Source organism: Pan paniscus, chromosome 1, assembly GCF_029289425.2.
Source record: "Pan paniscus chromosome 1, NHGRI_mPanPan1-v2.0_pri, whole genome shotgun sequence".
Taxonomy (NCBI): domain Eukaryota; kingdom Metazoa; phylum Chordata; class Mammalia; order Primates; family Hominidae; genus Pan; species Pan paniscus.
The window spans coordinates 3,721,051-3,748,713 of record NC_073249.2 but is presented as its reverse complement, the minus strand read 5'-3'; the positions used below and the strand labels follow the sequence as shown (position 1 = coordinate 3,748,713).

Genomic DNA, 27,663 nt, shown 5'->3' with positions numbered 1-27,663 from the left:
GTTCTCTGGAGTCCAGACTCACTCCCCTTCTATGTGAAGTGTTTTCCTGTGTATGGTGGAAGGGATGGGGGTGAGAAATTTTGGATGTACATTATGTACATGGTTGACTTTTCTTTGTTTGATTTAAATCATACAAAAACAGATGAGATCCTTTGAGATCATTTTCAAATTCCGCTGTCGTCAATCCGACTTATTGCCAAGGAGATCGTCCCTCATCCTTGAGGAGGAAGAAAGGATCATTTTGAGAATCTTCGTTTCATATCAAGACAACACACTCTTCTGAATCTAGAAACAGAAATACCTTTACATTTACTTACAGCCCTTATCTCAGCACTTTCAGGCATCTTATGAGAAGCAACACGCATGATAATTAAGCATTTCTATGCATGCAGAGCTTTGGTTAGCTTGGTAAAGGGTATGTTCAGCAATTCTGGTCCCTGCCCTCCAGAAAAACTTGCTTAAGATGCACCAATATGCATTATTAAATATAATAACACATCAAGTAAAAACTATGCCTAACACTCGCAGGCTATCATACAGACTTAGAATTATTGAGATGATTTTTCAGATGGTAACATTTAATCACAGAGAAGCTGAATAATTTGCCGAAGTTTACTTTAAAAAAAATCAGAGCTACAATACCAATGTTCAGTTCCTTTCTTTCTTAGTATAATCCCCTACTTTCAAAATACCCTTTCAAGATATTTCTAGTATCTACGCTAAGAAAAAGAGTAATGGCGAAAGACTGAGAGAAGACACTGCTTTTTAAAGGCTATAGAAATCTGGTACATGGCTTCTTTGAAGAAAAAAAATTAAATGGAAGGAAAATTGGCTTCTCATTTTCTGAGGGTGCAATTTTATATAGAAGATATTTCACTGTGGTCTGTATTTAACAAGCTGCGGGGACCCTAAGGCTGGTAGATGGTCAGACTGGTAACATTTTCTAATGTGGCTCTGATAATTTTGACATAGGCTTTCTTTTTGGCTGCCCTAAGTATTTATCCTTTTCACCTGATTTACTTTACATTCGCTTATTTTACCACGGGTTACAGACAAGAAAAAATTGGACTCTTAAAATGGCATATAATTTTAATATTTTCTGAGTTTCTAGTATTCTAAATTCATAATTATAACCTGAGGGATGTATGCCCACAGGGCATAAAACAATCACATAGATAGTGAGTTTTTTTTTTTTTTTTGAAATTACCTTTGCTACTTGAGGATTCTCTACACCCCTGCTATCCAGCATGGGAGCCACCAGCCACATGGGGCTACTGAGCATTGAGACGTGGCTAGTCTGAATTGAATGTGACTGGTCTGTATAAAATACATATTAGAGTTCAAAGACTTGGTACATTAAAAAGAATGTAAAATATCTCATTAGTAGACTTTTTATATTGATTACATGTTGAAATGATAATATTTTGGATATGCAGGGTTAAATGAAATGTTATTAAAGTTAATTTCACCTGTTTCTTTTTAATTTTTTGATGTGGCTACTAGAAAACCCCAAATTCCATATGTGGTTTGCATTTGTGGCTCCCATTATATTTCTGTTGGAAAGCTCAGCTCTAGAAGGAAAGAAAATACAGAAAAAAAAAACCCAAAAAAAACCCAACTCATTCAGTGTATTTTAGAGTGAATTACGGAAGGGAAAGCTGAATAGCCAATGATCCCATTTTTTTTTCTTGATTAGGTTTGGAGTTCATTAAAGCTTCTTTAATTAAACATATTGTAAATCTGCTTCAAGTTCCCAGTTGAGATGAGAATTGAGTCTTTTTGTTTAATTTTAAAAATTCTAAGAAAATCCTGAACTCACTTCAAAAGCGACTTGTTTTTTGAAATCTTTGTAAAAAGCTTTCCATTTACATGGATTGGAGGTCTGATTAATATAGAGTTTTGAAGGGGCTAAAGAGGTGTGAAAATTATCCAGAAACTTCTGAAAGGACCTTTCTTATCTCACAGGCATCCAGGGAGACATAAGGGCCCTTAGAAGCCACAGATCAGCCATAAGCGTCTGTGTTCACAGCTTCCTTCCAATAAGCAAAAACACTGGGAAAGATAAAATATTTATTCCTAGGTGTCTATAACTGAATTTATGGATGTAACTTGCTGGATATTATTGCCCGTGTAAACCCATGTAACTGCACACGTAAAGCATGTTTTTATTAGTTCCTACGTAAAATTTTTATGATAATGGCAAACAAAGGACCAATTTAGTTTAGCTGAGTTTGTTCTTATTACTCCAGCTTCCAATAGATAAGCAACAGTGCAAACAGCAGGCTGGGCGCGGTGGCTCACGCCTGTAATCCCAGCAGTTTGGGAGGCCGAGGTGGGCGGATTGCTTGAGGTCAGGAGTTTGAGACCAGCCTGGCCAACATGGTGAAACCCCATCTCTAGTAAAAATACAAAAAATTAGCTGGGCGTGGTGGCACATGCCTATAATCCTGGCTACTCAGGAGGCTGAGGCATGAGAATTGCTTGAACTCGGGAGGCGGAGGTTGCAGTGAGCCTAGATAGAGCCATTGCACTCCAGCCTGGGAGACAGAGCAAGACTCCATCTCAAAACAAACAAACAAACAAACACACACGCAAAAAAACACCACCAAAAAAAAAACCCCCGAAACAGCAACAACAACAACAAAAAAACACCCCACTGCAAATAGCAGCAGTCAACAGGGAAGAGTCAGTGCTTGCAGGGCTGGGGCTCCTGGCCTGTGGGTAAGGAGGATTGAGGCTCCCCTAGGCCTCATGGGACTGCAGTAGGGTGAGGCTGGGCTGGCCTGCCCTCAGCTTGCAAGCCTGTTGTTGAGCAGCTGTTCTCCACGTTGGTAGCTGTGGAGTATTCTAATTTAGCTTCTGAAAAGGCTTGCATAGCTAGTATTGAAAGAACTCCCACTTACTGTATTTCAGCTGGAGAATTACAGAGAAAAAAGGTTCAAGTGGCTTATTGTAGGTCATCTCCCACTCTGGGATTTAAACAAAGCACAAACAGAACAAAGTTCCTTTAAACTGGGTGCCTTCATCTGAGTCCCTCCTGTCTGCAGGGTTTGGCAGGCTCGCTGGATACAGAGCCCACGCCTCTCATTCTCACTGCTGCCTTTTTATGTTTGACCCTTGGATGTGGCCAACGATTCCCGTGGTGACCTGGATTGGAGGGAAGTTTTTCTAGAATTTGAAGATAAAGCATCTTTCATAAATACTGCCTTTTCCTTCCCAATGACTAGTTAAAAATTGATAGTCTGTAAACTAGAGTGAGTGCGATCCGTGAACCCAAATTCAGGAGACAGGGTTTGACGTGTCTAAATGTACGCAGGGGACAATAGCAAGAAATATTTTAAGCTGAATGAGCCTGAAATATAAAAGACATAGGATTGTTATAGATACGTCATACTGAAGGCTGTCTTGGATGGAAAATCAACTGAAAAAAGGGCAAGCTTGGTACACACTAGGTTTATTCTGGGCTAAGGCCGGTCTAGGACATTCATGAAATGACAACTTAGTGATTAGGGGCTATAGTGGTTTAGATTCTAGACTTTAGAAGTATTTACACATCAAAAAACTCATGGCTGCGGAGAGTTTTCCTCCTAGCATCTGACACATCTCCTCATTTTGTAAGTCTATACTGGAGTGAATTCTAGACACTGGCTTGTTGTATTTATTTTTATTTTTAGAAATGGGGTCTCACTCTGTTGCCCATGCTGGAGTGCAGAGGTGCAATCGTAGCTCACTGTGGCCTTGAACTCCTGGGCTCAAATGATCCTCCTGCCTCAGCCTCCCCAGTAGCTGGGACTACAGGTGTGCACCACCATGTCTGGCTAGTTTTTAAAGAAATTTTTTTGTAGAGATGGGGTCTTGCTATGCTGCCCAGGCTGGACTCGAACTCCTAGGCTCAAGTGATCCTCCTGCCTCAGCCTCCCAAGTAGTTGGGATTACAGGGACACACCACCCTGCCGAGCTTGACTAGTTGTATTGTTCTTAAAGGTTCATAGAAGGAAGGAGTTTCTGTAGCCTCCAACCCCATTTTTCGGATGCGTTCCTTTAAGGACTAATCCAATTTGAGGTTCTTTATTCTATTTCCTCAGTGGGCATGTTTACTGATCCTCAAATGTGCCTTTATATATTTCATAAGCTGTTTCTTTGCATTCTTTCCCCCAAAGGAGTAGTTTCCATTCTTTCTGAAAAACACTGCTTGAGCCTCCTCCCTGTTGGAAGAGCAGTTCTGGGGTGTGTGTGTGTGCGCGCGCATGTGTGTGTGTCCATGTGCATGCGTGTGTGTGCATGGGGGGTGTGTGTCTGCATGCCTGTGTGTGTCCACATGTGTGTGTGTTTCTTTGGCCTCCTCTCAGGCTCTGGGGGAAAAAACCTCTACTAAATCTTAAGCTAACTACAAAATGTGTGCATGTTTCACTCTCGCCAACGTTTTAGACTTCTGGTGTTAAGCCCTGTGGAAATGCAAATAGCATAGTTTTTAATACTTACTCTAAGGGTACTATTTACGGAAGTAAAATTACTCTAAAGGCAAGATTGATTTCCTGCCCTCATGGAACTGACCTTTCATAATAGATAGCTTGTTGTCCATGCTAACAAGGGCTTACTACAAGTGCTATGTATTCTCAATTTGTATCAAAAATTGTAGTTTGGGGCCACTGGCTTCTTTTTGGAGATGGCCTGATTGATTCCAGACTCTGGATCTGAGAAGCTGACGGTTTTGTACCATTGCCCTACACACATGGAAACACTGCAGACTTCAAAGTTCCTTTGTTTTAAGTGCGGTGGAATCATAGTTGAGGGGACAGTGAAGGAAGAGGACAGACTGAGCTGAGGTGTTGTTGCTGCTTTCTCTCAAAAGGTTGTTAAGAGATCATTCATTTTTGAGGAATTGCAACAAGACTGATTTTTTTTATATAAAGCGTAGACTCTTTTAACTCAGGATTAGATGAATAGCTTTTCAAATGTGTATGAAAGACAAGAATCCCAAAAGATTGGCTCTATTTTAAATAGCAGACTCCAGGGACTCAAGGTTTGTAACAAAAGGGCAGATATGGAAGAGATGAACTCCCGGGTCCAACTCTGAGAATAGAGCACCCTCAGGGCTGGGGTCCCTGAGGTGTCAGGGAATGCCAATCTCGCTGGCTCTGGTTTATTAGCTCGGGGAATCTCGTTAGATATCCTCACAATAAGCTAGTTGGTATTGACTTTGCCTGACCCATATTATAAAGTTCTAACAAGTGGAAAGTGTAGCCAAGCTTTGGGAAATGCCATAGCATGCAGAATAGAAGAGAAAACCAGCGTCTTAAATGAACAGAGGAGAAATTTGAGCAGAACCACCAACTGGAGAAATTAGGACACTGGCTGGAATGTTACAGCCACAACAGGGGAAAAAAGCAGAATATTTACTTAGTGAAGACATAATGAGATGATACAATTCTCTGGTGTCAACTTTCACAGAAGAGCTTTGTCTCTGTGCTAATGATGCAGAAAGCAGGGAAGTGATGAGAAAATTGTATAGACCTCAAGAAATCCAACAACAGCAAAAAAAGAATTTGGAGTTTAGTTTTGTATCTTCTGAGGTCCAGGATTTTTCCATATCCCTAAATTTGAGAATTCAGGTTCAAGGAAGGACTTGGAGAATAGTCAAAACATTACTATACTTCTTAAAGCATTCTTAATGGTATTTTTACTAGTGAAATAGAAAATGAAAACACACACATGTAAATAAGCATATTTTATTAATCCTCCAAATGCCCTGGGTAAACCAGTTTAGAAAACCATCAGATGCAAAGTCTGTCATGGGTCTGGTGACGAGATTAGGATCAGTCCTAATTAGGATTAATGAAACAAGAGTTTCCCGGGAAGCAACCGTGACAAGCTGTTCTTTGAATTCTGGGCATGTAGGAATGATGTGAAAGTTTAGATGATCAGCCTCATGGAGTAAGGGATCCGAACCTCCACAGGGAATAGGCAGAAGAACAATTTCAAATATCTTCACAAGATCAGCCCACAAATGTTTGCCTACCCGTGTGCAGGTTTGCAATTAGAGGCTTTAGAGCATTGGTTTTGATTCTTAAGCCATTTTTATTTGAGGAGAAAGATGCCTGAGAGTGTTTTTAGTTAATATTCCTTATGGCAAATCTGTGATTTTGCAACTAGGATGCAGAGAGGTTAATTGACTTTATTAAGGTCCCACAGCTGGTCATTTGGGTAGAACTGAGCCCCTGGCTTATGGCTAACCTACAGAGACTCTCCCTCTCTGTATTTCTAGGATTTTCAGTCATTTCAGAGTTCTGCTGTCCTATTGATGTTTTTTTTTTTTGTATGCATGAATAAGTGCTACAATTTATGGGCTGTGGCATGAACTAGGGGCGTGAATCAGGATCACTCATCCCACCAAGTTGGGCTTCTGTGTCTTCATGTTTCCACATGGAACTTGGCCTGGAATAGATCTAAGGGCTTTTCCAGCTCCATTTTAAAAAATTGCTTACTGAATTGTGTAGGATTTGGTATTTCTGCAGTTGGTAAACAGAATACAAGGTTTGGTGTCAAGTCGAAACTGGAACCATGTAAGCCATTGCATTACTCTGGAACAATCAGCTGACTCTGAAACAATTCTCATTCACCAGTGACAGTTTGGGAATTTTTTCCCAGTTTGGTAGGGAATTTCTTTTTTGTCATTTTTGATATGTTTGTATGTTTTTGCACAAAGGCCACTCAAAGGTTAAGTCGGGGCATTTTTTAGAGATGTAATGGGAATATCTGTAAATGGTCCTGCTTTAGACTGGATTACGGCTTTAGGAAGCACAGGGCACGTTCAGCTGCATGGCCCTCCAATCATCCTATGTGCAGTCTCACACGTTCCCCACTCTGGGGAAATTGAGGCAAAGAGAGGGGAGATGAGCTGCCCATAGCCTCCCTTGTTGCTCCCACCAAGCCAGGCCCAGAATTAGTTCCTAACACTTAATGTAACGTTTACCAGGGGCCTGATGCCTGACACACCCTTTGCTAGGCACTAGGATTACAGTGACAATTTAATTTGGTCCAGCCTGTCTCCAATTTGGGCATCTCCTTCGTGGCTGTGTTATGGAGTGGCTCAGGGTATAATGCACTGCTGGTTGCCTTGAAAGTTTCCCAAGCATTAGCCAAGACTTAGGTGAAGAACTTGGACATGGAGGTGACGTAGGCCCTGGGAAGGGACTGCCTAAAGATGTATGTTCATGGGCTCCACAGACAAGAAAGACATGGCAGATTAAACATGGATAGAAAAGGGCATGATGTGTATTAGAATTAAATGCTGCAGCAGTTCCAGCTAATCTAATTTCAGTCTCTTAATCTCATTGTCTTTCCCCTTGGCAGCATAACTAATAAACAATGCCACTCTGCAACAGTTACATAAAGCAAGTATTCAATAGTCAAAAATTCCAAGCTCTTTTCTTCAAAGGTTAGGTCAATTTTTTATTTTATTTTATTATTTATTATTATTTTTTTGAGACAGAGTCTTGCCCTGTCACCCAGGCTGGAGTGTAGTGGTGCGATCTTGGCTCACTGCAGCTTCTGCCTCCCGGGTTCAAGTGATTCTTCTGCCTCAGCCTCCTGAGTAGCTGGGACTACAGGTGCGCACCACCACGCCTGGCTAATTTTTGTATTTTTAGTAGAGACAAGGTTTTACCATGTTGGCCAGGCTGGTCTCGAACTCCTGACCTCAAGTGATCTGCCTGCCTTGGCCTCCCAAAGTGCTGGGATGACAGGTGTAAGCCACTGTGCCCGGCCCAGGTCTATTTTTTAAATGGATAAAAGAAAGAGGGTGGCTCACTTTTGTGACAGGGTCTTTAAATTTGTCAGTTTGTGCATTTCATCTTCTGGTGCCCCAGAGCTCTGAGTGTAGCTGAAACTCATGCCTGGTATGGGGAAGAACTGGGGCAGGGTGGGGCCCTTTAGCCTCTGGGTTTGGTTTCTCCTCTCCTGGAACCTGTATTCCTATGATTACTTGCCCCATATTCCAGAGAATTCCAGCTCTGCAGCTGTGGCTCTCGCATCTCACACTCAAACTGACTGAGATGAACAATTACTGGTTTTCTCTCCCCGCTTCTCATCTCTTTGTGTACATTGCTTTTTGTTTTTCTCTTTTTTCTTCCTTTTCCCATTTCTCTCTTTTTCTTTTTGTTCTTTTGTCTCGCTTTGTTCCTCGTTTGCCCTTCCTTCCCCGAATCCAGCAATTTGTCTTACTACCACTATATTGAATTATGTATATGCCGAAGCATCTTAGTTCATTCAATAAAGCTTTCTGTACCCTATTCACCATGTTAAAAATCAAGTGAAAACAAAGTTTTATCCCTTAAAAACAAACAAAACTCCAACAACCCCAACCCAACTAAATTAAGTCCATTCCTATTTGTATACATCTGTTAATTAATGTATGAATTAATGTATTTATTAGATAAATTCCATATCCAGACACATCCTATACTGGTAATACTAAGGAGAACAGACACAGTCCCTAAGGTCCTAAGGTTGACTATTTACTTGGGGAGAGAGACTGACAACAGGCAGTTACAAAGCAAGACATGCTGTAGGCCCTGGGATTGCACGGACAGTGTCCACTGTCAGTGGAGTCCTGTGGAGGGGGTGGCGCTGATCATTCAGTGCGGGGAACAAGTGGTCAAGACATGCTTCCTGGGGCACTGGCTCTTGGTTGACTATTTGGGAGTGAGAAACAGTGGTAGCCTTCGCCCAATAGAAGAGCCACCCCCAGGTGATTCTGTACATAGGAGCTGGCCTAGGAGTAGCCTCTGGCCTGACCCTGACATCAGGGTTGAGTTGATTAGGGTTGTGATTCCATCTTGACTACTCAGTCTGAATTTGCTGAGTTGCAGATTGAAAGTGAAATCAATTACGTCCAGATTCAGACCATTTGATTTTATTTTCGTTTGATCATAAACATCACAAAACACTGGATAGAGAGAGCCTATTGTGCTCAGTTATTCAAATAATCCTAGTTATGATCACTCATTCAGATGATTCTTAAATGATTCTCTTTTTTTTTTTTTTTTTGAGACACAGTCTTGCTCTGTCACCTAGGCTGGAGTGCAGTGGTGCGATCTCAGCTCACTGTAACCTCCGCCTCCTGGGTTCAAGCAATCCTCCTGTCTCAGCCTCCTGAGTAGCTGGGCTTATAGGCACACGCCACCATGCCTGGCTAATTTTTGTATTTTTAGTAGAGACGGGGTTTCACCATATTGGTCAGGCTGGTCTTGAACTCCTGACCTCAGGTGATCCACCCGCCTCGGCCTCCCAAAGTGTTGGGATTACCAGCGTGAGCCACCACGTCCGGCCCCAAATGATTCTTTTTTTTAAAATACAATCTTTTGCTGTTAGCACATTTTCTGAAGAGGGTGGCTCTACTTGAGCCATATGTTCTCTGGATGATGTGGGCCTGAGCTGCCCAATATGAACTCAAGAATAGCAAGAAACCAAGCCCACGGGCCTTATCTGCTCCAGGGCTTTTCCACCTGGCAGACGGAATTGAAACTCTTACTCGATCTCAGTTGTGCCTGCTTCACAGGGTTGTTGTCAGGATTAAATGTGGCAATACATATAAAGCTCTCAGAACAGAAGCCGGCTCATGGTAAGTGCTCAAAAGTGGCAATGATGATGATGATGATCTATGAGCCCACCTGTTTCACATCCTCAAAGGCCTCTGAGGCTGAAGCTGATCTCATCATGTCAACTGGACTCCTTGTTTCATTATACACCCTGACTATGTCGCTGAAAACACCCCTCAAAACATCACGGAGGAGTAAGTATTGAGATCCAGCCTACCTGCAAGGTGAATTCACATGCATATGTGCAAAACTGCAAGCTTCATGGTGGGACCATATCACCTCTTCTAGGAGACTCTTTTTAAAAAGCTTGATCTCTACCTTAAGCTGCACATATTGGAACTTAGAAATCTAAGGGAGGAACCCCAGATAGAGATGCAGTTGGCCCTTTGCTGAATCTCGGTCCTTCCTGGAGCAGGCGGGCAGCCCTGCCCCTTTATCTTCTGGCAATACAAAGGATAAAAGAAAACAGTTATCAGGTGCTGAGGGGCCAGATCTGAGCCCCGATAATGGGAATCCTGAAACATGAGCAGCCTCTTCTGTTTGCAGAGTCTCATCATGCAAGGCAGAGCGCTGGAGGTAGGGCTATAAATTGAGGGTGAAGGAAAGGCAGCCCTCCTAGGCCCTGTGTATCGCCAGTTGTGGAATTCTCTTTTGCAAGAGGTCACTGAGTCAAATGCTGTGGATGGATAATTTTATGGCCACTAATAAAATTTATAGCCAAAGCAAGCTAAGATAATAAGAGTAATCAAACGTCCAGCCCTGGGACATAAGAATCCCATCCTGGCCTGGGGTGCTGGCTGGGGGTGCTGGACGGCACACAGAGGAGTTTATCTGTCTGACTCAAGGCCAGCCTCAGAGTCTCAGAGGTGATTTGTGTCCACATGAGCTGCGAGGACTAGGCCAGGTCTGGGGCAAGCTTCAGCTTGGGCAGTAACTGCTGTTTCTCTGCAGACAGCATGCCAACAGCAGCAGGAAAAAGCTATATCCTATTTAAATGCCTAAAAGCAAATCGTGAGCCTAAGAAAAGATCTGAACCACCCCAGCTCTGGAATACTACATTATGGAAGGAATGCTAACTGGTCCTTCACGTGTGACCTGCCAGGTGTGAGGGAAGATAAAGAAGGATGCAAGTATTACTCAAAGAAATCCGATGACGTTTAACCAAAGAGTTGGGTTTGTGTGGGGGCTTTCCCCTGCCCATCTCCTCCCTCTTCTCCGAGCTTGGCTCCTCTCTGAGTTTCCTTCCCATCCCAGCTCTTCCTCCTGTAGGCCTGGGGCATAGGCAAAGTGGGATCTTGTCACTGCGGCCACCCCGCAGAACACACCTCGTGACATGTATAGAGGCATATCAGTCACCGGAAGACAGAAACCCTGGGTTCTTGGCCCTCTTCTCTTGACTCGGGCCTCACCGTTGATGGTCCTTATGACCACACTCTCTAAAATGGCACAGCAGGTAGGTAGCCACGTGGAACAAGTTGAGAACAAGTAACTCTCTGGTGTTGTGGGATTCTCTCTCTCTCTCTTATTTTTTGAGACAGGGTCTCGCTCTGTCACCCAAGCTGGAGTGCAGTGGCACAATCATAGCTCACTGTAGCCCCCAACCACCCTAGCTCAAGAGATCCTCCTACCTCAGCCTCCCGAGTAGCTGGAATTACAGGCGCGTGCCACCATGCCTGCCTAATTTTTGTATTTTTGGTAGAGACAGGGTTTCACCATGTTACCCAGCCTGGTCTTGAACTCCTGAGCTCAAGCAATCTGTCTGCCTTGGCCCCCCAAAGGCTTGAGCCACCCCACCTGGCCTTCTTTCTTTTTTTATTGTGGTAAAATATATATAACCTAAAATTTACCATCTTCACCATTTTTAAGCATGCAGTTCTGTGACATTAAGTATATTCACATTGTTACGCAACCATCACCACCATCCACCACCAAAAGAACTTTTTCATCTTCCCAAACTGAAACTCTGCCCCCGTTAACAATAACTCTATGAATTTGACTATTTTAGGTACTTCAGATAGGTGGAATCATACAGTATTTGCTCTTCTGTATTATTTTTAAATAAAAACTCTTTTGATGAGATAGGTCAGAGAAAATCCATTTTATTGCCCTAGTTTTTAGTACATTTTATTCAAACAAGAACCCAGCAATAGTTAACTTTCTGCAATGTCTACTGAGACGTCTAAACCAAAACATGTCTTGCTGATGCCAGCTTTTGCCCTCTTCACAAATCCTGCTTAGGAAAGGTTCATGACACTGCCACAGTAGGCCTGACCCTGCCAGGGAAAGGCATCACCGCGGTTCTGGGTAGCTCTGGTGTGCGCGAAGAAAAGAGACAAGCAGGGTGAGAGTGAAGTCTAAATGGATCAACAAGTTTGCTGATACCTTGGAGTCAGGAAGCACGGGAAGAAAGAGTTGAGTGGAACAGCTTAGTGAGGTCTGAGGCCTGCCTGATCCAGGGGAGACACTGACAAACACAGACGCTGCAGAAGAGGAAGCCGTCCCGGGTTAGGAGGCATCGCAGTGCTTCCCTCCTCAGTGAGTCATTTCATCTGTTTCTCTGCCTGCAAGGAAGAAATAAACATAACTCATAAAATGAAGCATTTCACCTCGCGGGGGGAGTGGCATTGAAGCGAGAGGCACGCATCTGTGGGTGTCAGAGCAAGAGTCCTCTGTAGCTGCTTGTCCTTGACCTGGAAGGAAGGGTCTGGTGGGGTGACAAAGTGACATCTGCTCCTTAGAGGGAGCCTGTTCTTGGAGACCCCTCTGCCAGATACATTTTTATAGTCAGCTCCAGAAGTGACTTGATGTGGGGATTGAGACATATTCCTGCAGTCAAAGACTCATACATAGAAAGGGACATAATTTTTTTTCTTTCTCTCTCTTGTGAGCAAAGACTGAATAAGGCTTATGTGGACTCTATCACTGCATCGTGATGACTGGAGTAAGGTGTCCTCCGTCCATCATTGTCAGCTTTCTATTCTGTGTCTGACTGCAGTGGAACATCGGCGTGATCAACTCTACATTATTTAACTTTGATCCGGGCGTGCATTGTTTGATCTTTTCCTTTGCAGATTGACTTTCATCATTTATATTTTATAGAATACACAGAAATGTATTCTGGCATATTCTAAGAGCATAACGACTGACAGCATAGACACATCCTAAGACAATACTAAGGGTTTACAAATTAGCTGTGGATGGTCTTTTCCAAGATAATTGTGAGTTGATTTGTGCTAACCTGGATCAAAAATATTTATCAAGCACTCACTGTTTACAAAACTATAAAAGCATTAAGTAACAATGTAAGTAGCAGATAGCAATAAAAGATGTCCCAAGGCAGTGAGATATTAATTGTGTAAGAGAAAATGTTATTAAATGTTATTTTCTGGGATTTGAGGACGGGGAGCCTGTCATTAAATGTCGTTAATTAAAGACTGAGTAGGAAGCAATTGCTCTCCGTAGATGTCTCTACACAGGAAACGGATACTGTTTGGTGTTCCCTACTGTCTTGGCAGAGTCAGAGGGAGGTAGCTTTCTGGGTCAATAATGCCGTTTAAAATGAACGCCCATGCTGACACACTCTGGTAGCTCTCAGAGTCCTTCCTTCAGTGTAGAAGTTAAAGGTCAGCAGCTTACAGATTGCAATTTGCATTGTGGAAGCAACCTTAGGAAGAGCCACACGTCTTTTATCTTGATTCTGTGGTCAAGATGGTAACCACATTTGGGATTCTCTCTTTCTTTGGGATTCTCTCTTTCTTTGGGAATGAGTACCAAGCTCCTCATACTGAGGTATCAGTGTAGACATTTAAATGTGGTTGAAAGACGTGAATTAAAAGTTAAAATAGAAGGAGAAGCTTTATTTCGAAGTGGCCTGTGAAAAGCAGACTTTCACTGCTCGTTAATGGTGCATGGAATTCTCATGGACGTTGAGAATGTCACATGTACACGCACGTGCACACGTGTCGACACGTGCGCAGACACACATGTGCACCCTCTCCCTGCAGCCTGGCCCCTTTTGCTGCCACCTGTATTCATTTTCCCACCACCCCGAGGGATATGATGTGCTGTTTGGAAAGTAACAGGTATCCTTAAGGAGGGAAATGGTCCCCTGTAATCAAGATGGAGAGCTAAAAACAGGTTTCAGTCAGAACTAAACCAAATAAAATCCCGCAGTGAAAATTTAGTTCCCCCTAAAGCTTGTGATTAGGACCACTCAGCGTGTTTTCAGCCACTGCTTTTAGACGGTGACAGTGACACATACACGTGACCAAGATAATGAGGCCTTTCCACCACCACTGTAGGGTTTTCAAACATGTTAGATGGATATTTGGAGGTTTTCTCAGGAAGAATCATGTATCTTTCACAGTATCGCAGGAGAAGAAATAAATTCCTAAGAGTCTAACATGCAGATGTAGGCCATAGTCCTTTAAAAATAAGGCTCTTGGCCAGGTGCGGTGGCTCACACCTGTAATCCTAGCACTTTGGGAGGCCGAGGTGGATGGATCACAAGGTCAGGAGTTTGAGACCAGCCTAGTCAATATGGTGAAACCCTGTCTCTACTAAAAAAATAGAAAAATTAGCTGGGCATGGTGGCGTCCGCCTGTAATCCCAGCTACTCAGGAGGCTGAGGCGGGAGAATCGCTTGAACCCGGGAGGCGGAGGTGGCAGTGAGCCGAGATTGCACCACTGCACTCCAGCCTGGGTGACAGAACAAGACTCCATCTCAAAAATAAATAAATAAATAACAAAAGTAAGGCTGTTGATTCAGAATTATGCAGTGAGGCTCAAGTTTCAGGAGAATATCTTCTAATAGTGGGCTGCAGGGAGGGGCTCCGAGGGCAGCCTCGAGTTAGGAAGTGGTCCTGAAGGGGAGAGTGGAGGGAGGGAGATGGAACTGAGGCCTGACATGCTGCACAGAAGCCACCTCAGCCGAATGGATCAGCATCCCAACCGTGGCTCCTCCTCCTACTAGCTGATTTCCCTTGGGGAAGGAGCTCAACCTCTCTGACCCTCAGTTCCCTCTTTGGTGAAAGGGTTGAATTGTCTTGGAATCCACAGGTGACTGCCTCAGGACTGCAGTGAGGGATCTGTATGCATCCACTGAAGCCCGTCCTTAGCTCTGTCTTGTGGCTGCCCACCTGGCCTGGGGGCCAGAGATGGGGCTGGAGAAGGGGCAGGCTTCCTCCGGGAGCTCATCCCCACGCCCAGTGGAGTTAGCGTAGCCAAGGCTTCCGGCAGAGTTTTACATCCAGAGTCATCTTTGTTATAGGTAGCAGCAAGAAGCAGTCTCTCCTGGGAAGACTTGCTTTGAAGTGTGGGGAGTCCCACTGACTTGTAGGAAAGGCCGCTGCCTTGAGATGAAATTCCAAAGCCAAGAGGAGAAGTGCTGTTGAGGTGGGATGGGAGGTGGGATGCAGGAGGTCAACTCCTCAAGTCCCTCAAGGAATTCAGTGGCAGCCACTCCTGAGAACCGGCTGGAGGTGGGAAGGCTGAAGAATGAGGGAGTTCACGGTGGGGGCCCGAGGTGCGTGAGGCTTGTTTGTGTTGGTCTGAGCAGGGCTGAAGCCGTGGGCCCAGGGCCTCTTTCCTTCAGAAACAGTCGGAAGTGACCAAGCTTCAGCTCCTCCTCCTCCCCAGGCCTTGGCACCCAGGCCCAGTGCTGTGGGGCTCACGTATGGGAACTGAGAAAGGGAATATGGAGTCTTCCTTCTAGGCCCCACAGAGGCCTCTTTGACCTCAAGACTTGGCTAGAAACACATTTTGGAAGCTTCCACATTTCCAAGTCACAGATAATATTTCTACACACACAGACACACGCTCTTATTTTAGAGAAGGGACAGAACATTTGTCTCTGGCTGACTACAAGTTTCTTTATCTACCTTCCTTTCAAATCTCCTGAGGACAGAGACTAAGCAAAGTTTACCTTTTGTAATCCCCCAAGTCTGTCTGGTGCTCAGGTTATTCAGTAAACTTCAGTAACTGAGGTCAGATGGTAGAAGGAAGGGGGAAAAAAGGGAATCAGAGGCCTGTGTTTCCAGCTCAACTTCCCTACTTGACGGCTGAGTGGCTTTGGACCAGTCATCGGACTCCTCTCCTCGCCTCTGTTTTCTCATCTGTGAAGTGGAAACAATAGCCAACCAGTCTACATAACTTAATGTTGTTTCCAATGAGCCTTCTATGAGGAAGGAGAGGTTTATCAGCAGCAAAGGGATAGACACATCTGAGGGCATCCCTTATGCTGTTAATGACTGTTTAATTGTCATAGAATATGGATCACTGCCATTCTTTGCTTGACATAAAAACAACTCAGGGACACACTGTCACCGTTTCAGAGAGCTTCAGAAAGCATTTGGATTGGAGTGCTTCTTTCATAGCCAGATCTCATGTAGTAGGTCATTAGTTTGTTTCTTTGATTAATAGGACAATTCAGCTACAACCGAAGGTACTGTAACCCTGCAACCCTAGAGAGGGTTTGCAGGGCTGAGGAAGAGTAAATTCCTATTAGCAAGTATCTTGGTGGCAAGCAAGATGGCACCTTGGTAAGAAGTTATCCATCCAACTCAGCACTCCAAAGACCTGCATACCAGTGTATGCGGGAAAAACCAGAGCCGGTCTAACAGGGAGGTGCCTTCTCGCTCAGAATCATCTACAATGGATATGATTGTAATTGTTGAAGAAGCTACAGCTGCTTCTACTGAGAGCAAGCCTCGCTCTTCTGTTTTTCAGAATTATAAAAATGGAGCTAAACAGAGATAATGGAAGTTGCTTTTGGAGCGCTATCTTGCAGACTGTCTTTGCACAAGATATTGACAGGAAATGTCTGCACGTTTCTTAGAGCCTCCTGAATCTTCAGCATCTACTTTTTTTTTTTTTTTTTTGCCTGACATATACCAAGCACCCAACACATGGTTGTTCATACGAATGAATGAACAAATGAACTAGTAGACTAAAAAAGAGGCAGCTCTTGATCCCCAAACATTGTGGAGCCAAAACACTATCCTTTGACAGTGATGAGGATGGGAGAAAAGACTGTCATATCTTAAGAATTAAACAAAATAGGCCAGGCGCGGTGGCTCACGCCTGTAATCCCAGCACTTTGGGAGGCTGAGGTGGGCGGATCACCTGAGGTCGGGAGTTCAAGATCAGCCTGGCTACCATGGAGAAACCCCGTCTCTAGTAAAAAAAAAAAAAAAAAAAAAAAAAAAAAAAAATTAGCCAGGCACAGGGGCGCATGCCTGTAATCCCAGCTACTCCAGAGGCTGAGGTAGGAGAATCTCTTGAACCCGGAAGGCAGAGGTTGCAGTGAGCTGAGATCACGCCATTGCACTCCAGCCTGGGCAACAAGAGCGAAACTCTGTCTCAAAAAAAAAAAAAAAGAATCAAGCAAAATAGAAAAACAATGAAATGTTTTAAGGAAATCACTCTTACTTAAAAGACTTAAGAAAATTTACATAGATACATGTGAGCAGTAGAAAGTAAGAATAGCTCAGATTTATTCCACAAACATGTTTTGAGCATCTTTATGTGCCAGCCATTGTATTGACCTTGGTATACAGTGGTGAGCAAACCAGCCGTAGACCTAGAGACCTGGGGCTTTTGTGTAGTGGGGGAAAATGACTTACTATTAAATGCATGATATGAACTGAAGTAGAGATACTGAGGGAAAAGATTGAGGCTCTGTAAAAGCACCCAGCAGAGGAAGCATAGGCTGGAAGAAGCCTTCTCGGAGGAAGTGAGGCTTGAGCTTACATCTGCAGGAAAAGTGGGAGCATTCCATATGGAGAGCAAAGGCCCCATGGCAGAAGGAGCAGGAGGTGTGTTTGAGGACCTTGCCCGAGGCTGGAGCCCTGGAGTGTGAAACTGAGGGGGAGGTAAATTAGCAGTTCCTGTAGCCAAATCCTGGTCTGTTATTTCTGAAAGTCTGTCATCTCTGAAGAGGATACTGGGCATAAATACAAATGAGAACATGATCTTTTAGGTGGTGAGAGTCTATAGAGCAGGCATTTGGAGGGATGCCCTCTCCCCATCGTGGAACTAGCAGAACAAAATCTGAAGAATGCACAAAAGAAACCAAAAAACGAGCTGTTAGGTTCTAAGGAGGGAGTGTGATGGAAAGCACACCATGAGAAATAAGGACATGGACCTGCCCCCGCCCCATCATGACACTGGCTGTGTCTGAAAAATGGAGCAGGAAAGGCAGCGTGACTAGGAAAATGTGCAGTTTTAATTTTACATAATATTTGGTTTCTTTTAGAAAATATTTTCTAAGATAAAAAATGCTAACATTTGTGAATAGTGGTAGTGGATACATGTGTATGTTTTATTATTGGATTTTTTTTCTATATATCACATTTTTTTAATTAGAAGGGGAAGACTTTTTTTTCCTTAAATTAGAAGAGGGGCAGTTAAAGGAAGGAGGTAGGTGCTAGGAATGGTTTAGGAGTCAGGGTCCTATTCCTAGATACAAATTGGCTTGGGCAAATTGCTTCTCTGGTCTTCAGGTGTCTTATCTAAGGAGAAGAGTTTTGAAGATGATGACGTTGGAAATCCCTTCTAGCTCTAGAACGTTCTGTGATCCTGATTTTTAAAAACAATTGATGATTGAATAGTTCTATTTATAGGCTTGGGAATTTGGTGTCTCATGCTCACTAATCCCTGATTCTTTAAAATTAAGAGAAACAATCTTGCTTGGCACAAGGTAGCCAATAGCTCTCTAGTCAGGAAGCTCGTGCATTGAAATTCATTTGCCCAGAGACATTTTCAAAAGCTGTGAACCCACAGGTCACTGACATCCCTTCTGGACCAGATGTGGGAATCTGGACCCACCCAGAAAGCTGTGCCTCTGTGTCAGGCATCCTGCCATTCACCACACGCGTTCCAGCGGCTGCTCTCTGGCTTTGCAGGGCACCTGCAGGACAGTTTGTGCATAAGGAATCCCTTCCCTCCAAATTTTAGATGAGAAATACGGTAATGAAAGGAAATAACCCAGGCAGAGTGGCTTGTTTCACATGTCACGGTGTGTCAAAATCAGATGTATGTCTTAGATTCTTGGGGGAAAAAAAAAGTTGTCGCATGAATTTGGGGGTTTTGTTTTGTCTTTGGACACGGTCCGGGAGGCATGATGTGCCCCCTGGAGCTTCATCGATGCTGTTGAGTGGGGACGACGGTGTGCATCGCCACATCCTCAGCTTTCCAGTTGTTTCAGCTGCGCCCTCCAAGCTGCCCCGTTCCGCGGGGACAGTAGCAGCCAGTGGACGGGAGCCCGCATCCCACAGCAGCAAAGGAAGCCAGAGGAGAGGCTCTGCGGGCTCTCTGCTCCGTCAGCAGGAATGTCCTCCGGGCCAGCAGCTGCCTTTGCAGCCTCCTCTCCAGTTTGTGTCACTTGGGTCAAGTTTCCTTATAATGCGTTGAATGAATGAGAATAAGAAAGTGTGTGTTGGCAGAATTTCCGTTGAATAATGCCAAGGCTTTCCAAGTAAGAGCATGAATTTAAGCGGAGCAAAGTTCCCAGTCAATGGGACTCAGAGTAATGGCTATTCTGCTAATAATGAAAAGTACAAATGTTTTTACTTTTAAAGGTTCACAAATGAGCTGCTCTTAGGGCTCGCTGGCCTATTCAGTTACAAAGTGGAAACTGTTCTGGATCTTTGCTTTATTGCACTTGTATTTAGTAGGTGATTGGAAACATTTTCCACTTAGCATTTAAGGGTTTGAATAGACTGGTGACTTTTTTTCAACTAAAGTTTCCTCTTTTTTACAAAACTGACATTTTTCTCTTTTTGCAAGTAGACTGAAGATTTCAAGTAACAGGTTTTCCAAATACTTAGACTCTGCCTGCATAATTATTATATTTGCCGTGGGGATTAGCACTTTTCAAAAGTATATTTCTACACAAGATCCTTGTTTTGCCCCAAAGTTTGATTCTTCACAGCTTATTATGTAGATTTAGGCAAAATGGACCGAGCTCCATCCACTAGAACTTCCATTATAAAGGCAATCATTTCAAATGAAACAGAAGCCATTTATCTTAATGAACCAGCAGGAAAATGAAGTCTGTTGAAATGATCTGAACCCTTCAAAAAAAACTGGTAATTCATTGTGGCTATATTTATTTTTATTAGTTTCTCTATGTTGCCTGTTTTATTGACTTTCCACAGCAAACCACCACCCCCACCAGCACCACCAAATACTGTTGTATTTTGATTCCTTATGTTCTTTATTAGCAGGCTTACTTCTCTCTTCATAAAACTATGCCTTTGCCCCACTGCTCCATTTCAGAGCATTCGGGGCTATTCCTGGTAAGAAGCCAGCATTAGTTAATGTTACTGTTCTGGTCTTGGGCTGCAAAGAGTGCATGGATAATGGTTCATGTTTTCCCCTCCAAATGGAGGGAAGACACAGACATAATTGAAACTTACAATGTCAGGGGATAATTTTATACCATTATTTTTAATGAAAACGGGGAAGTATCCTAGCTAAAATGCTGGAAAATAGCCTTCTAGTAGCCCTAAGCATCCACGTGTAACTGAATGCAGGTGGGATAGAAACCTGTTCCCTCTTGCCTCCCTCCCCCAAATAGAGAGATGCTGTCAGTGGTCAGGAAAAGCAGTGAGCCACAGGTAATGAGCTCCGTATCCACTTTCTTTGTCAGATCTCCCAGCTGATGACAGAGAGTGGCCGGGAGGGACTAACAGAAGCAGTGCTGAACCGCTACAATGCAGACAAGCCTTCCGCCTGCAGTGTCCCAGCCTCGCAGGGCTCCTGCGTGGCCAGCGAGACTTCCACAGGCACGTCGGTGGCCGCCTCCTTCTTTGCACGGTAAGAGAGCTGTTCAGATCCTTGGTTCTTTCCGATGAGCCCAGCTGGTTAGCCCCTCACGTGGACTAGCTCAGCTGAAACACTAGAAAGAGTTTGGGGCCGTTCTGTGATGTCATTCATTAAGACAGAGTTTCTCAGCCATGGCACTGTGACCTCTCGGGCCAGCTAACTGTGGTGGGGACTGTCCTGTGTGTTATAGGGTGGGCTGCAGCATCCTTGGCCTGTACCCCTCGATGTGTGCCCGCAGTACCCTCCTCGAGTCGTGACTACCAAAAATGTCTGCAGACATTGTGAGAGGCCCCAGGGTCGAGAACCGCTGCTCTCTTGATGTGTAGCTCCAAAGATGCTCTTTTGCAGCATCAGGACTTTGTAGAGGCATCCCTCTGGTGGGTGTCTCCAGATTTATCTTCTCATTACAGAAATTGAACTGCTTAAAAGCTATTAAATAGATGGCAGGTTTCCCGCCCCCCCTTCTTGACAGATTAGCCAGAGTGTTATCAAATACTCTCCAGCTAATCTTGGGAACTTCAAAAATACAAGAAACAAAAAAGAAAGGTATTTCAATAATGTTTTCTGCCTAATTTTAGCAACATGGCAGAGACGGGGCGGGAGACGAAGGACAGCTGAGCAGGAAAGGACTTCAGGGATTGTCTGGTTCCATCTCCTTATTTATGAATGAGGAAACCGAGGACCAGGAAGGTTCAACTAGGAGTGAGTTTATAGCACAGCCAGAAATAGAAACCGGATTCCTCTACATTTTTCTGTATAACTCATGTTTTAATTTAATGCTCAGAACTGAACCTTGGAAAACTTTCTCTGCCTAAGATTTGCAAGCTCCTGAGTAAACAGAACATAGAATAAATGCGATAGCATCAGATACGAAATCACAAGACCTTTTGGGTTCAAGTTGCAGTTCTGCCTCAGTTTCTTCATCTATAAAATGAGGATAATACCTACTCTGCAGGGTCGCTCCAAAGACTAAAATAAGATGATGAGAAATTATAAAGTACTGTAGAAATGGTTACTACTATGTCAGTAAGAAGGAATATTGTGTGGCTTTGCTTGTTATCTTTATGAATGGTAACATCCAGAACACAAATATGGGGAAGGGGCTCTGATTAGGACAGCGGCAAGGCAGAGGAGGACAGAGGGCTAAGACCCTGGATGATGGGACCCTAAAGGCAGCACACAGGGCTTGTTGGAAGACCGGCTTTGAGGGTCCTCATTGTATTTTGGTGCTGTGTTTATTGTCCTATGAACACTTGGGACAACTTGAATGTGTGGGAAGTAATAGGAAATATGTATAGGCTGGCCACCCAACAATGGGTACCATTGTGTTAGCCCTGTCTGGACATGAATCTCTGTGTTGTCCCAGACCATTAAGCAGGGAGTCCAAGCTCACTGGGAGGTCATGTCCATGCCATTTAGGGAGAGAATAAAAACAGGGAACAGTTATGAGGAAATGTCACAAGCACAGAAGCTCCTAGGAGGTTATTAGAACATGTTCAAAGGAGGCTGACTAAGAAGCCATGGCATGGCAGGTTCAGTTTGGAGAAGAGAAGGACTCTGGGGTACATCATGGATGCCCTCAGCTATCTCTCAGGCTATTGTATAAATGGAGACTTGGTTCATTCTGTAGAGCAACCAGGTATGTAGGCAAAGGCTAAATAACGAGGGAGGAGACGGACCTCCCAGCTCAGAATGAAGAACTTGCAATTCCGATGGCTTCAGGAGAGAGTGAGATTTGTGTCCCTAAGGGAGATCAAAGTTATGTTGAGTAATTACCTGGCCTCGATCCTAGAGGGAACAATCAATGCTCAGATGGGAATTGACTTCCGACGTGCCTTTCTAACCTGAAATTCTTTGAAAGTGGAAAGTCTTCCGTTCAGTTCCATCCAGAGAATTTTACAGAAGGTTGACTGACTCACAAAGCAACCCAGAAGATTTGAAGCAGGAAGAAATAAGAGGTGAGGGTTCCCAATGGGCAGAATTTAAGGAGAACATGAGTTCTCCTTAAATTCTTGGTGCAAGGAAACCAGCAGCGTCTTTGGAGCTGGGGAAAGGATGTGGAAATGAGGGGTCCTGGGAACCTCATAGTACTGGACAAGGTGTGCCTGAGGCCAGAGGTCAGGATATCAGAGGAGGATTTACGAACAAGCAAATACACAGCAGGGAAAGGAATAACAAATCACTAGCGAAAGCCTAGGGTGGAAGGGAGATACTGAGGCAAAACCTAAACTGTATGGGCCAGTGATGTCAACTGGGGCAGGCTCTGCAGGTGATGCTAGCAGCAAACAAAGACTTGAAACTCACGACTTCGGAACGACAAGGGCTTGCAGTATGAGCTTTCAAAGAGCTGGAAAGGATCCCTAAGGCTCCCCAAATCTTTACTATTACTTTCTGTGCAGTGAACGCTGATAGTACTTGGAGCTTCATGGTATAAGCATTAAAAGTACGTGGTTTGTATTCAAAGGGTTTACAATGTACAGTGGGAAACAAGTACCATGTGAAAAAGAACACTTCTTTCTATAGATTTTCCCCCCACCCTTTACTCATTACCATATTTTGCCATGTTGTTCTCATCATTATTGATGAGAACTATTATTAGCTGGGCTTTCCCACCTCCCAGCGAGGGAGGCAGCATATTAATAACCCCCCTGTCACTGAGGGGCACCCAAAACAGAAGTGTGACTGACTGGCTCCAGGCTCATCCTGTCAAGAGGCAGAACCAGGGATGTACCTGACATTTAGGTCCCCAAACGTCCATGTGATAAGCCAAAATCTGCCCAGCTTATGCTGTCAGACAGTCAACTGAGTTCAAAGAGCCTTTTGGTTTTAGCTGAAGCAAAGCTGTGTAAGGGGATGGTAATGACAGCTTTTGATAAGTGTCTGTCCTCATAGGGGTTTGGGGCAGAGTCAGCTCCTACACCTCCAATCTGTGCTCACCACTTTCCACTCTTCCTGCTTGACTGCAATGGAGAGAGAGTCCTCTGAGTCTGCGGGGCCCTGGAACTCTCCTATAGCTCCAAGTCAAGACACAGGGGTGGCCTGCTTTCAGGAAGCTGTCCTGGGCTGGGCGCGGTGGCTCACGCCTGTAATCCCAGTACTTTGGGAGACCAAGGTGGGTGGATCACTTGAGACCAGGAGTTCAAGACCAGCCTGGCCAACATGGTGAGACCCCGTCTCTACTAAAAATACAAAAATTAGCTGGGCATGGTGGTGCACGTCTATAATCCCAGCTACTTGGGAGGCTAAGACATGAGAATCACTTGAATTAGGAAGGTGGGGTTTCGGTGAGCCAAGATGGTGCCACTGCACTCCAGCCTGGGTGACAGAGTTTGTACTCAGTCTCAAAAAAAAAAGAAAGAAAGAAAGAAAGAAAGAAAGAAGCAGCAGATATGCTGGGGGCCATTTCGTTTTATATGGGAGGGATGGCATTTGCTAAATTTGTGGCCAATGTGGCTGACGTATATTGAGCACTGAGTGGGCATCACTCACTATTAACTACCTCTTCATATGCAGCCCCCCTTCATCTTCACAGTAACCCTGTGAGGCAGAGCCTACCGTTTTCTCTGTTTTATGATAAAGAAGACGGTTCCCTGAGTTACTGACCCAGAGCCACATAGCCGGGAGTGGCGGAGTGGGAAATCCATCCTCGTTTCCTCTCACGTGAGACCCCAGGTTCCTATTCTCTGTGCTAAACAGACACAGGAAGACACTTTATTATAGGGGTTTTTTTTTTTCACCGTAATCATGAACTGATGATTGCTTATAAAACAGGTTTGAAACTACTAGGCCCTGTAATTTGTTTGAGAAGATGAGTAGAACAACAATAACAAAAACAACAGAAAAACCCCCAATTTGTTGAAGATTTGAAGCAGGAAGAGATAAGAGGTGACACATTTGTTGTTGCTCTTGAAGATTCCTACCTTTACACGGTGTTTTCCTGTTGACGAAAAATATGTCTATCCTGGGTCTGGAATTTTCTGGATAAATGTTGGTGTTCATCTCCATATAGCGTCGCTCTCATTCGTGCAGATGTCCACTTTTCTTTGTGATATTAACCTTTATTTAAAATGTATTTATTTTTATTTTAAAATCTTTTTTTTGAAACAGAATCTCACTCTATTACCCAGGCTGGAGTGTAGTGACGTAATCACAGCTCACTGCAGCCTCAGCCTCCCGGGCTCAAGCGATCCTCCCACTTCAGCCTCCTGAGTAGCTGGGACCACAGGAATGCACCACTGTGCCCAGCTAATTTATTTTTATCTTTTGAAGAGATGAGGTCTCCCTATGTTTGTTGCACACGCTGGTCTTGAACACCTAGGCTCAAGCAATCCTTCCACCTTGGCCTCCCATAGTGCTGGGATTATAGTCATGAGCCACTGCACCTGGCCTAAAATTTATTCATTTATTTATTTTTGAGATGGAGTCTCACTCACTCTGTTTCCCAGGCTGGAGTGCAGTGGCGCGATCTCCGCTCGCTGCAACCTCTGCCTCCCAGGTTCAAGTGATTCTGCCTCAGCCTCCCGAGTAAGATTACAGGTGTGCACCACCACGTCAGCTAATTTTTGTATTTTTAGTAGAGATGGGGTTTCATCATGTTGCCCAGGCTGGTCTTGAACTCCTGACCTCAAGTGATCCACCTGCCTTGGCCCCCCAAAGTGCTGAGTATTGTTTTGATTGACTAATAAACATTGTATATATTTACGGAGTAAAATATGTTTTGAAATATGTACATATTGTGGAATTAGCCTGTGTTGTTAAATGCTTACTTTCTAGAACTGTGGGTGGAGGTCTGGGTGAACCTTGTTACATTTCAAATTCAATGCCTATACAATAAGAATTTCAATTTTGAGTAAGCAGTGTGTGGTCTGTGCTGGTCCACACACAGTTACTGGTCTGTGATAAGTATAGAAATGGAGAGGAAGCGTTTAGAAACATCTGCTGATGGAATAATTTTCTGTCTGTTGAATCTAAGAATAAAAAATCGGGGCTTGCATTTTGTGTGTAACTAGAAGTAAAAGAAAAAGTTGGTCCTTCACCCGGATAGTTTGAGATGCACTGCTATAGAGAACGATGGAGCATGAAGCACCTGTTCCGTGCTTTTCTTCCGCTCACGATTGTCTTTAAACGGTCAGCATCTTAGTAGCTGTCTTTGCTTCAGAATTTCAGTACCCTCCCTTTTTTTTTCGAGAAAAGACACTGTTTCTGGAAAAAATAGTAACAGTCACCCAGAAAAGAGATCGAGACAATTGATCGTCACGTTGGTTAACTATTATGTGCTGGCTTTGAACATCAAGAACATTTCAAATGAGGGCCTTTTTTTTTTTTGCATGATTTTCACATTAATAGAAAATGGTGAAGTAGGGTATCATTAGATTTTCCCATTTGCTGACGGTTCACTTTGAATAAAGGTTGACTTAATGATGTACTTTACCTTATAAAGTATGGAGTGCATGAAACCCAATAAAAACTCTTGGGTGAAACCCTAGCTTTGTAGGTTGAGGCAGTGGAACCTTCATTTATGTTTGAAGAGCAGTTAGTGGATTCTGGATTATGCATAGAATTGAACCCTGAAACAGAAAATGAATCTTTTGGGTGACCTCATATCTTTGCATTGATTTTCTTTCCCAAATAACCATTAAAACTCATGGGTTTTGTTTTTGTTTTTTTTGAGATGGAGTCTCACTCTGTCGCCCAGGCTGGAGTGCAGTGGTGCAATCTCGGCTCACTGCAAGCTCCACCTCCCAGGTTCAAGCAATCTTCCTGGCTCAGCCTCCCCAGTAGCTGGGACTACAGGCGTCCCCCACCACACCCGGCTAATTTTTGTATTTTTAGTAGAGACGGGGTTTCACCGTGTTGGCCACGATGGTCTCGATCTCCTGACCTCATGATCCGCCCGCCTCCACCTCCCAAAGTGGTGGGATTACAGGCGTGAGCCATGGCAGCCAGCTGTGTTTTTTTATTCATGGAGAAAATTAGCTTCTGTAGAATTTTCATCTACATTCAGAGCAAGAGTTTGAAAAATGGTGAAAATGGACAAAGATCACATGAGCACAAAGACACTGTCAAGTTTTGGCAGAGCGGGTGTCGCCAGTTCCATGGCGTTGGTGAGCACAGAGACTTCCAGTTCTGCCCTCAGACATCACTTCTAAATTGTCATATTTTTGGTGTTCAGCTTTTATGTTTAGTTGACAGCCTTTCTACCAAATTCGAATCAGATTTCCAAGTAAAATTATATTAAGGGCATTTTTTTATTATCCGTGATTTTATTTAAATTTTCCCGTTTTCTTAATATAAACAAATGCCTTTCCATTCTGTTTTCACAGGTTCTGATGACTTCAGATCAGAACTTACTCACTATCTTCAAATCCTTTATTCTGTTTTTTTGCTCATTATTGACTCTGTTACATTAGTTAGAGCTTCTTTCCCTCTCTCCCCCTTCCTCTCTCTCCCTCCTCCCTCCCTTCTTTCCTCCCTTCCTGTTTTTCCATCTGCTCTTGAAGATTCCTACCTTTACACAGTGTTTTCCTGTTGACGAAAAATATGTCTCTCCTGGGTCTGGAATTTTCTGGATAAATGTTGGTGTTCATCTCCATATAGCATCACTCTCATTCCTTTCTCTGGGATCCCTGTTGTCTGCTTTCTCTTCCACACTTGCCAAGCTGTCCCTCACTTTCTCCCACTGACTCCTCTAACTCCTTGCCATCGGCCCAAACACATTCCTTTCTCAGGACGTGATTGTTTTTCTGTCCATCTCAATCTCTTGTGTGGTATCTTCCATCGTTGTTTTTGAATGGCTCCCTGTGTTACCTGAACAGCATTCTTCAGTCCTCTTGAGCATGTCACTGACTGTTGTATGACTGATTTGACCAGTATCCCCTTGGGTCCAGAGGTTGCCGTAGTGTTAAAACCAAGCCCCGCTCAGGCCCTGGGGTCAGGGCTAGGCTGAGCAGAGAGGACTGACCTCTGGCTCCCAGGCCCTGCCTTCAGGACCACGTGGCTTCTCTTGTTAGTTTCCTGTGGGGCCTGCTCTTCCTGCTGTGTATCCTCACGTGACCGTATGGAGAGCTGTTACTGGTCTCATGACCATTATTGCCGCACTCTCGCTGAGAAGCAACTCAGATAGCGCCTTGCTGTGATGGTTTCAGCAAATGCTTTTCATATATGATCTTGTATGGTGAAGGCTTTCTTTAGTCCCTGGGCCCTTAACAGTGGTACTTGGTTATATGTTTGGAGTTGA

General features: G+C 44.0%; 1 protein-coding gene across 1 annotated transcript in view; it reads left to right on the top strand.

Moving 5' to 3' along the window:
* Nucleotides 1-27,663, top strand: part of KIF26B (kinesin family member 26B) — a 560,184-nt gene that overhangs the window by 244,562 nt on the left and 287,959 nt on the right. Inside the window, exon 4 of the mRNA XM_034950150.3 lies at nucleotides 20,251-20,417. Coding sequence (XP_034806041.2) covers nucleotides 20,251-20,417 — 167 coding nt within the window. The remainder of the gene's footprint in view (nucleotides 1-20,250; nucleotides 20,418-27,663) is intronic.